General features: G+C 38.6%; 1 protein-coding gene across 1 annotated transcript; it reads left to right on the top strand.

Moving 5' to 3' along the window:
* Nucleotides 1-466: 466 nt before the first annotated feature.
* Nucleotides 467-11,796, top strand: cmc1 (C-x(9)-C motif containing 1). The gene is made up of 4 exons (XM_061916240.1): nt 467-609; nt 879-971; nt 11,173-11,263; nt 11,433-11,796. The coding sequence occupies exons 1-4, from the start codon at nt 591-593 to the stop codon at nt 11,551-11,553; spliced, it is 324 nt and encodes a 107-aa protein (XP_061772224.1). The 5' UTR covers nt 467-590; the 3' UTR covers nt 11,554-11,796.
* Nucleotides 11,797-12,063: the final 267 nt, after the last annotated feature.

The following is a 12,063-nucleotide window of genomic DNA, read 5'->3' as shown; positions in this document are numbered from 1 at the left end:
TTCATAATATTACTTTTAAAATGTGCCACAGGCTTAGAAATAATGACCTGCAGGCCACAAATGGCCCCTGGGCTGCACTCTGGACATCTCTGGTCTATGGTTTGGGTTGAACTGTTTAGATAAATTGTGATGTAATTCTTTTGAAACTAAGTTAGAATAAAAATTCAATCAAAAATCCAACTGATATACAACAAACAGGAATGCAGGCTACTGTTAATATAAATAAAAAATACAGGCAACTATAATATAAATAAAAAATATGAGGAATAACAGTATGAGTGAACAATTGAAAAGTTAAGTACAACTAGAATATGATACCTTCCACTGTAAGACTTTATTTAAATATCTTTATCAGTATTTTCACAATTAAAATGCCCAATTATTGTACAATAAACGCTATTAAAAAAGCAGGCATAGCTACAAAAGCAGCCATAGATATCAACAAGAAGCAGTTATCGCGCTTGAACGGAGTGCGACAGGGATTCTGGGACTTGTAGTTCTTTACATAACCACCGGAAGTACTTGAAGGCTAGTGCGCCAGCGAGGTCACATTGTCGGTGTTTTGCAATGTTTTGAACGACCCTGCCGCCATGGAAGCTGTCAACAATGGTAGGACAATTATTTGTAGGTTTTTACTCGACGTCACATGCATGATGTGTATTTAGCTAGAGTCATAGACGTTTATAACTATTTTATTTGATGGAAAGGAACTTTAGCCAAAGCCTTGTCGTTGGAGCAAGCTATGTTGCTAGCCGGAAATGATGCTCCCTATATGTATCATACTCCTCAATATATATGTAACTTAAATGAACAAAGAGATTCTTTGTAAGTACCAACAACATGTAATGTATATTTCCGTGTGTTGTTTATTCTCCCAGGGGAGATGCACCTTAGGCATGTGGAGACTGACGTGCTCATTCCCAAACTGATGAGGGAGAAAGCGAAGGAGATCTGCATCGACAAAGTTCAAGGTGTGTTTGTCAACTAAGGTGATAGTTAACCAAAGAAGCAGTCACCGACCCCCGAGACGTAAAAATAATCCATCCATCCATCCATTTACCGCTTATTCCCTTTGGGTTTGCGGGGGCCGCTGGTGCCTATCTCAGCTACAATTGCCGCCAGGGCGCTAGTTAATTTAAAGCCTCTTCTCACTCCTGCGCTTACCAAAGGCATGCGGTAAAAGTAAGCATGCGCTAATTATTTTAAAACCTCTTCTCACTCCGGCACTTACCAAAGGTATGCAGTAATAGTGTGATGTCAGCTTGGATCTTAAATCAGTCATCAATCAATAAATGTTTATTTATACAGCCCTAAATCACTAATGTCTCAAAGGGCTGCACAAACCACTACGACATCCTCTGTAGGCCCACATAAGGGCAAGGAAAACTCACATCCAGTGGGACGTCGGTGACAATGATGACCCAGTGGGACGTCGGTGACAATGAGGACTATGAGAACCTTGGAGAGGACCCTCTAGGGGACCGAAAGCAATGGATGTCGAGCGTATCTAACATGATACGGTGAAAAGTTCAGTCCTTAGTGGATCCAACATAGCCGCGAGAGTCCAGTCCAAAGCGGATCCAACACAGCAGCGAGAGTCCCGTCCACAGTGGTGCCAGCAGGAAACCATCCCAAGCGGAGGCGGATCAGCAGCGCAGAGATGTCCCCAGCCGATACACAGGCGAGCGGTCCATCCTGGGTCCCGACTCCAGACGAGTGGTCCATCCTGGGTCCCGACTCTGGACAGCCAGAACTTCATCCTACTGAATAGCTCTTAATCTTAATCTTCTTCCCTTTATGCAGGGATGTGAATTTTCCGCGGAATTCCGTCGATTTTGGCGCCGCCAGGGTGGTTTTTGTCTTTGCGTTAGAGATGCGTGGATAGTAGGGGTTTTATGTATGGTACTACGTGTATTTGTATTGAACCTTTTCGGTACGGGGGTTTCGGTTCGTAAGTGAACCGAACGTCACGGAAATATTAAGTAGCGTAGCGCACGTTGTGTAAACAATGCACACCGAGGCACCATGAATTGATTTACGTGGACCCCGACTTAAACAAGTTGAAAAACTTATTCGGGTGTTACCATTTAGTGGTCAATTGTACGGAATATGTACTGTACTGTGCAATCTACTAATAAAAGTTTCAATCAATCAAAAAAACATCAACACACGGCATGCTAGCAGCGATCAAGATATATGATAGACTGACCACAACTCCTCTTTTCACGGGGTATGTCCTCTTTGTGGAGCTGTCCAGGTGGAGCATCTTTAATGCCTCAAATGTCCGGCATTTTATGTTAAGCGTTGCGTGTATTTTCAGTGTACGTTCAGTGTACGTTCAGTGTTAAGAAGGGGTTAAAAACCGAAAAAAAAGTGCTGCACGGCAGCAACATTCGTGAGGGAGGGGGAGAGACAGAGAGAGCGAGACAGTTATGATAAATGCGCATGCGTTGCCAGGCTCTGCTTTTTAACCATAGATTTATCCGATTTTATTTTTTATTATCTATAGCAGGGGTGTCAAAACTGTGCCTCGGAGGCCATTTGCGGCCCACAAATAATGTTTTAAAGGCCCACGACACATTCTAAAAGTACTATTAAAATAAACAAAAGGCTAAATGTAATTTAGAAAAATTTGCAACTAATAAAACAAAGCTGTTTTTTTCTTCTTTCAAACTGTCATTGCTCAAAACATAATATTGAATCAAAATCAATGTTATTATGACTTATTGACCTATCCAAGGTTCCGATTACTTCACATCAAATATTAAACTAAGAAAAATGTTTTTGGTGGAAGATTTAGCAAATTTGTTTAATAAATAATCAAAACATTTATATTTTGTTGTTTTCTTACTGTACCGAAAATGAACCAAACCGTGACCTCTGAACCGAGGTACGTACCGAACCGAAATTTTTGTGTACCATTACACCCCTAGCGGATAGGCAATTATATCATCCGCAACTGCATCACTAAAGTCGTCAACCACCCGCCATCCACCCAAACCAACATTTTATCAAAGCCACAACCGCCCGTCACCCGCCCGTTGTTATATATCTAATATAGACGATGCAAGGCATTAGTGAGGTTAGAAAGTGTAACTCCCTCTAAATAGCACAGACACAATGGCTTTCTTGAACTGATTTATTTGAAGGCTTCCTTTCCCTTCAATTTCAACGTGAAAACTGTCATAAATAAAGCACGTTACAAAGGTAAAAAAAAAAACATGCACAGCATGTGGATCAAACATTTTACCAAGTAAAATACCAACAAATGACAAATACCTCGTTGGCCATACCGGAAGTAGCTTCCTTACACCCGTCGACAGACCAAACGAGGCACTTCAAAATAAAAGTATGCCCACATACTGTTTCAAAAAGTGCTGCTCGTTTTTCGTATGTGGTTAGCAACATTTAACTATTTATAAATGGTTGATTTATATAGGCTAGTAAGGTAAAGTGTTGTACATGACAAGTTTCGTCACTAAATACAGTTCGTCGCTACATCTGTAAGTGCAAGTAAAAGCTGTACTATGCAAAGCGAAAGCCATTTATCAACAACTTTCAGAAACGCCGCCGGCTTCTCTGGGCCCGAGGTCATCTAAGATGCACTGATGCTAAGTGGTAAAGAGTTCTGTGGTCTGACAAGTCCACATTTCAAATTGTTTTTGGAAATATTCGACATTGTGTCATCCGGACCAAAGGGGGAAACGAATCATTCAGACTGTTATCGAATTCCACTTTCAAAGCTTCAAAAATTAGTTTCATGAGTTCCCAAACGTTTGAGTGTTTTTAAAAGAAAATGTGATGTAACACAGTGGTGAACATGTCCTTTCCCAACTACTTTGGCACGTGTTGTAGCCATGAAATTCTAAGTTGATTATTATTTAAAAAAAACAAACAATTTATGAGTTTGAATATCAAATATCTTGTCTTTGTAGTGCAATCAATTGAATATGGGTTGAAAAGGAATGTCAAATCATTGTATTCCGTTTATATTTACATCTAACACAATTTTCTAACTCATATGGAAACTGGGTTTGTAATATCTCGATATTTTTAGGCCATATCGCGATACGCGATATATATCTCGATATTTTGCCTTAGCCTTGAATTAACACTTGATACACATAATCACACCAGTATGATGATTCTATGTGTCTACATTAAAACATTCTTGTTCATACTGCATTAATATATGCTACTTTTAAACTTTCATGCAGAGAAGGAAATCACAACTAAGTAAATTGACCACAACTGTATTTATTAAACAGTTATTAGCAGGTGACTTTTCAAATGATGCTACATATTAGCAGTAATGCTACTTTTGGTAGCAACGCTTATGCCCCACACTTGACAAATCAAAGTTGTCTATTTGACATATTCCCGCTTAAAGCCGAACCACCGCCAGATGATGGACCCCTGCTGTTTTTCTTGGGTATTAATTCTTCCTTCATTTTTTTCCAGATTCGCACCTTCTTTCTCTTGTATTACCACTCGCACGGTTTCGCTAGCATCACAGCTAACGTTACCCATGCTGGTACCTCTCTGCTCCGCGAGGGCGTATACGTATGTGACGTGTGACGTGACAGTAGGTGACGTGTGTAAGAAGGTGCACTTACTGTCTGTGAGAAAGAGACACAAGAAGGAGTGGGAAGAGCCTGTAGTGTTATGCCTGCAGCTAAAAGCAACTGCGTGAGAACGTATACTCGAATATCACGATATAGTAATTTTCTATATCGCACAGAGACAAACCCGCGATATATTGTCTATACCGATATATCGCCCAGCCCTAATCAACATACGAGTATTATTATGGTGTGTGTACAAGGTAAGACATATTATCTGGCGTTTTGTTTTCGCGATAACTTTTCTTACCTTCTGGTACCTGCTGATCTTTGGGATCTGCATAAGTCCTGAAAATGTGTGCGTGTCCGCCTTTATAGTCCACGACGACACCGTAGTCGATAAGTTTCTTCTTTTTCTCTATCTTCTATTTATGGCACATTCATCCTCCGCTGTTGCTATTTCTAATATAAAGTAGTGCAAAGTTTCTACTTATATCTGTCAGTAAACTCACCATGAAAGCGCTAAAATATACCAGTGTAGTGAATTTACATTATTCACCCAAGGAGCTTAAGTTATTAGAGAGTTCCGGTCGGACGTTTTTTCACGGAACACATTTCCGCCGTTGGTATTGTACTAGTGAGCCACGGATAAAGAGAGGCTGCACCGTTATTGATTTAAGTAAAGTCTGAATGTCCTTAAAACAGTTAGCTCCATCTTTTGACTCTTCTTCCACTCCCGTCCTTGCACGCTACACCGCTACAACACTGATGACGGGGAGAAGACCCTGCCGCAGGTGAGCCATGTAAAAAAGACCGCCCACAAAACAGCGCATCCTGAAGTTACTGTCAGAAAGCGGTTTGAAGATAATCTGTAAAACATAATCTATGCAACATTTTGACCAAAGAACCACCATTACATGTTATGTAGACCACAAGGAAGTGTTTTCCATTTAGAAAAAAAAAGAAATATTATGACCCCGTTAATGCGCCCTGTTATCCGGTGCGCCTTTTGTATGAAAATAGACGTGACTAGACCCGCTCATCGACAATGCGCAATATAATCCGGTGCGCCCTATGGTCCAGAAAATACGGCACTTGCATTATTATTATTAAATAATAATATTATAATTATTATTAAAATGTATTACCTTAGTGCTTAAATTGGTCAATAAATAGAGGGTTAACATATTGTCAAGGAAATTGTGTTATCGGCGCAGGCCTACAGTCAGTCACTTAGTTTTTACTGATTTTTATGGCGCTGTCGCAGGACAGAGAAAATGAAAGTGATAAGCTGACCTACCTCAGCTCTGTGGTTCGTGTCGCTGTCGACGTGAGGTGTAGGAACAGGCTGGCATTAGACGCTGTACCATAAAGAAGTCTTTATATTTTTGGATTCCTTCTAACATTTGGTACTTGTTGCTGAACTGTTTTTTTCACTTTGTGCCTTACTGATGTTTTCTGAATAGTGGATGGAGGATGCAAATGAGTTGCATGCAAATAGTGTTTCTTTTTTTAATAAATGTAAAAATGATGAGTGCTGAGTGGCGTGCTTCTAGCGTTAGAGCTACATGGGGAACGGAACCCTACAACCCACACACCCGCCCGCATGACTAGCTTCTCGTCCCACTCGTTTTCACACCTCCAGCCTCTATCTTCTATAATCACAATGTGTATGTTTGTGCCTGCTCTGGGTTTTAGTCTGTGCTTTTATGTTTTATCAAGAGATTGGCAAACCAAATGTGGAGTATATTTTTTTGAGATCGACCGCATGTTCTTGCTGGGTTTTAATTTAATGTCAGACATAACTGGTCATTTGTATCCATATTCATGGAGAAGCTATGCTTCTTGAAATAAAGCACTTTATTTCATTATCAATTTGACATGTTTGTATATTGAATAAATGAATGAAATGACTGTGTTACCTTTAAACCTTCTAAATTGTAAGCCTATTGATTGTGATTTTTTAAGTCGTATGTTTTATTGTTTTAAAAGTAAGGTCTCTGCTCACTCACCGATCGTCTTGTACATTTGACGTGAGTAAAGCCGCTGAGCAGAGGCAATCCTCTATTAGTACCCTGGGACGGGGGCGAGGTATTGGTTGATTAGATTAGTCGCACTGTTCTGCTTTTCTAAATTGCTTTTGCAGTGTTTTCACATGTGCATCCTGATGAAAGTGCCTGTGTGATAACCATACTGATGAAGGTAATTACTGTATGATGTCATGTTGTTCAGAGAGGGGATGGAAGGGCACTTTAGTTAGCGTTCCTCAACACCAAAACAACATTCAGAGGATCTGGCTGACCTTTTTTTTAAATGTTTGGAATGACTCAGCAAGATTTATGCCCAGCTGAAGCATCAATGGTCCCTCGTCATCCCATTTTGTTCTGGGCTATTCTCATTCTGAATATGCTCTTTTTCAACAGATGTAACATTTCCATGGTGATGAACACTGACTTATGTTTAAGATTGCTTCAATACCATCATCAACTGTAATTATACATCAACAAAACATTTATTCAAATGTGTGCATTATTTTAAGGCATGCACACAAATACTTTGTTTTACCACATAATTACAAGTAACAAAGTCTTTGATATATCCACTGTATTTCTGAGAAGAAAACGTTACATTGATATTGAAAGATGGAATCACATTATTTGTACGTTTTTCAGACCCCCCGCCAAAGTTATAACTACATGAACATTTCATATCACTGTAATTATGACCAAAATGATCACGGTTATCATTAATATATAATGTTGAATTTGCTCAAAAGTACTCCTGCACATACTAAAATCTTTTAACCCACTGGGTGTGAGTTTTCCTTGCCCTTATGTGGGCCTACCGAGGATGTCGTAGTGGTTTGTGCAGCCCTTTGAGACAATAGTGATTTAGGGCTATATAAGTAAACATTGATTGATTGATGATTGAATGTATTTTTTTAAATAACTAAATAGACACATAGTTAAAAAAAAACACTATTTTGCATGTTTTGTCTTTCTTATGCTTACTGATAGTGTTTCAGTCTTACTATTTTATCTCTTAATGGCTAAGCTGTTATTGTTTTAAATGTTGGTTTGTACTGTAGCACTTTAAGATGTATTTACATGAAAAGCGCAAAATAAAATGTAATTGCACTATTTATTTCTGGGGGGTCTTGTGGCGCCCTACTTTGTTCACTGTTCTTGATCGCAGCGTAAAAACATCTCCGTCTTGTATTCCTCGCAGTAAAGAACGATCATTCTATACCAGGGGTCTCAGACACGCGGCCCGCGGGCCAAATGCGGGCCGCGAGACGTTAAGTTGCGGCCCCCACCTTACTATGAAAGTTTAATGTTAGTGCGGCCCGCAAATTTTGTATGAATGGCGCTTGACAGCGTTGTGTACGGAGCTGAAGGAATCTACCAATCACGGTGTGGTATGTGGCTCTCGAGGGCCGTACATTGACGTCACTTGCATGATGCAAGCAGAGATCCCCCCCCTCTCCCCTCCCGTTTGCTCCAGACAGCGACGATTTTTGTTATTTGGGTCCAAAATGGCTCTTTCAACATTCTGGGTTGCCTACCCCTGCGTTAGTGGAAAAGCGGCAAGTAAGTGAACGCAACAGACACGTTGCCATGGAGACAAGGGTTTTCTAACGTGCCTGGCTGCAGTCGCACCGCGACACCTGTCCGTCAGTAATAACAGTCCCCAATAACCTGGACCAATTCACAGTTTTTTTTTTTTTCGTTTTTTTTTTTATTTGCATTGCCTCACATTTCTTAATACTCATTTCTTTCATTAATATTTTGATTTTATTTTGTGATGAAAATAAAATAAAGACATTTAAAAAAATATTTTTTTAAGAAATCTTTTCTTGGGGCCCAGCCGCACCCAGACTCTGCATCCAGTGGCCCCCAGGTATATTGAGTTTGAAACCCCTGTTTATTACTAAGAAAGCGCGTTGTGATGATGTGTCTTGTTTTATTGTCAGCATTTAAGCTCGCAAGCAAGCTGACACCAGTCAGTCCATGAGGTTATCAAAGTGCGGCAATCAATCATGGTTTTTCGATAATTTAAAATTAAAACAGTAATACTAACTGTCGGGAGTTTTATCGCGGTTATCATTCATACTATTTATTGTTACATTCCTACACTGAATTTTCCGTTAACGCTACATTTACACGTTCTTGGTCGTGGTAAGCTACATCTTAGTATAGCTCGGTTGGTAGAGCGGCCGTGCCAGCAACTTGAGGGTTGCAGGTTTGATCCCCGCTTCCGCCATCCTAGTCACTGCCATTGTGTCCTTGGGCAAGACACTTTACCCACCTGCTCCCAATGCCACACACACTGGTTTAAATGTAAAATTTAGATATTGGGTTTCACTATGTAAAGCGCTTTGAGTCACTAGAGAAAAAGCGCTATATAAATATAATTCACTTCACTTCACATCTGGAGCCACAGTAGCCCTGTGACAGATTGACGTTGGTGCCAATTTGCGGCAACGGTCTTTCTACCCACCACCAGAGTGGGCGACTCCGTAGGCATGGTGGTGTTTGAAGTGTTTATTTATTCTGTTTCCTGGCCTTTGTGTAAATGTGCGCTTAAATTAAAAGATGCTTACATGCAATTAGAGGTATTATTATTATTATTAACACATTTATTTTGTAAAGTGTATTTCAAGAAACTCAATATCGTTGTACATCTCATTAAAAAATAAAAGCAGCATTTTTTTTTTTTTAATCAGGCAAAGCAATAATTAAAAAAACAATTCGAACATGGGCGATTGTATAAACGATAAGTAAACATCAATAATTGAATTTTTATTTATTGCAAATAAAGTAATGTAGACAGTTGTAAAATTTGACTGACCCCAGCGAGCCACTTAACCGAGAGAGCCAACCAGCTCCTTATTACAGGGTACTTATGTTCCAGTTTTGCACATAAATCCATTCATTTAAGAAATGTAATTCAACTGTTTCTTGTTACAAAATGCTCTGTTTTCAAAATATGCAGGTCATGAATGCTTATTTTGTGAAACAAAAATAAATATAAAAATGCATCATCAATGTATATAAATTAAGATGCAACAATATTCTATTTTTAATCGATTTGTGAGGTGCCCAAAGTTTCCCATCTCTACACGTCATGTACATTATTGTTGATATTCCTGACATCTGTGGTTGCTTTTTCTGGCTTGGACAAAATGCCCACGACAGCCGGTAAATGTCATTTTATGTTGACATTTATAAAAAATTCACATTTGCAGACAGAATTTTTGTTGACATGTATTTTTGAGAACATCTGCATTTGTTCCTTCTTGGAGAGTTCTATTTTCCAACGTGTCATGACTGGTGAGATTAGGAACAGGTTCTCATATCTTTTTAAACATAATTACAATGTTTTATATGCACCCAAACATCAGCAGGGAGATTTGGAACTTCAGTAGACAAGAGGAAGAGTTGGCCTTTCTAAATAAGAGGCGTTTCCCAGCATGCCTTGCTGTAATTAACAATTATAACGTTTTATCGCTAACATGCATCTTTTAATGTGTTATTTTGTACAGGCAGGGTTAACCTTCGTCTTGTGTTAGGGTCGGTCGGCACAGACCCGTTTTAGTTTTTAAATGCATAAAAGAATCACATAAATTGATTTTTTTGCTTTTGACTTTGTCAGGAACCTCTATTTCAACAAAACAATTTTTTTTTTCCACTGAATTATAAAATGCCCTTGTTGAAATTATAAAGCAATAATTAGAGCCAAAATTGAACATACTGACAGCCAGCTCCTCTCCCAATCGTGAGCTTTGGGGGATTCTCATTTTATCCAGTACGAAAACAAACAAAGACGGGCATGTCCGGACATGAGGTCAATTCGGTTCAAAATTATTAAAATGAAAACAATAAATAAAACAAATGTATTTAAAATATGTGTTCTAATACCCCTCAGTAAAAGTCAGGTAACACAACAACTTTTTATTTATTTGATTAACCATTTTTTAAAATTAAAATTGATGGGTATACTGACAAAAAACAGGCCCTATGGCCCACACCAAAAATATTAAAACCAATATTTTCATAGATATGGAAGCCTAACAAGGTAACCAAGAGATGAAAAACTAATTGGATGATAGTTAGTGGTTTTTAGTTTATTTTACAGCTGATTTAAGACATGGGTCAAAACCAACACGTTAACATGAGAGATGGTAACAGAAATCTAACACGGGAGGAAGGTTGAATAGTGAGTGGTGTATTTTTCAGCTACTTTTGGTGGCTATCTGGCTCCTTTTAGTAAAAATGGTTGGTGCAATGCATCTTAATACTAATGTGGCCTCTGCTGTTTGTTGATAAAAAAACATACATTTGATCATTTTTGACATGGATTTTTTTTGGAAAGAATATGAAAAATAAAAATAGTGAAATCTTTTAAACATATATTTATTCATTAAATCACAACAAATGTGGTCAGGGTGTAAATTTTGGACTAAACTGTAAATGTTTGTGGTCAATAGTGTTAGAGACAAATTGAGTCTTTGCTGTGCTCACTATACACATTTTAGCATTTTTTTGCAAATAAACTAAATCTCTGCTTCCATCCAATATATCACTCCTACACCTCTTCCTCCCTCCAGCTTTCAACCTCTGCTGCAAAGAGACGGGTTTCTTGATGGTGGTGAAATGCCGAGAGGAGAACGCCGCCTTGAAGGACTGTCTGACACAACAGTGAGTACTTAGCAGTTTTCTTCTCACACAGTGCCAGCACATGTTACATTTTGTGTTGTTACACTTCTCTTTAATTCTCAGTAGCACAGCCATACATTAATCTTGTCACACGATCAAGTATATTCCAGTAAGATTGTTTCTTTTCCCTTACCTTTTTGTCCGTCACCAGTTACAGGGACCCGGCCTTTTATGAGATATGTAAGCAGGAATACATCCAGGAAAAAACTGAGTTTGAGAGGACGGGGATCCCTGCTAAGAACAGGAAACAAAAACTCCCAACCAGTATGTAGATGCTTCAGTTTTGTTGCAGGGTTTCTGTTTGAGGGCTGACATGTGTCAAAGGAACCCACGTTGGCAAGAATTGTATTTCATCATGCAAACAATCCATGTCTTTATCATCTTTGCAATACATTGAGCTACAATTGTTGGAGATAAAAAAACATTTGAATAAATATCAACAGTGTGTTTAAAACGAAAAGACACAAAGTATACTGATCATGTTTCATGTTATTAAAAGCATGTAAATATTCACACATCTATTGTCTTATTTCCCAGATGGTTATGTAAATGTAATTTTTATTTTCAGCTCCAATGTCCCACATTCATTTTAGAGAATTATGCATGAAATATAATTAATGGTGTTTTTTATTTTAAAGATGTTAGTATGCTCGTCAGAGTAGAATACGTTAGAAATTTATTTTTCCTACTGTATATCTATAATCAATGTTTAAGCAGCACTATAATGTATGCTTATTTTAATGTTGAAACAAATCTAGTAACATTGTGAAGAATAATCTGCC

The sequence above is a fragment of the Nerophis ophidion genome, linkage group LG11 (genome assembly GCF_033978795.1).
Source record: "Nerophis ophidion isolate RoL-2023_Sa linkage group LG11, RoL_Noph_v1.0, whole genome shotgun sequence".
Taxonomy (NCBI): domain Eukaryota; kingdom Metazoa; phylum Chordata; class Actinopteri; order Syngnathiformes; family Syngnathidae; genus Nerophis; species Nerophis ophidion.
This window is presented reverse-complemented; position numbering and strand designations above follow the sequence as displayed.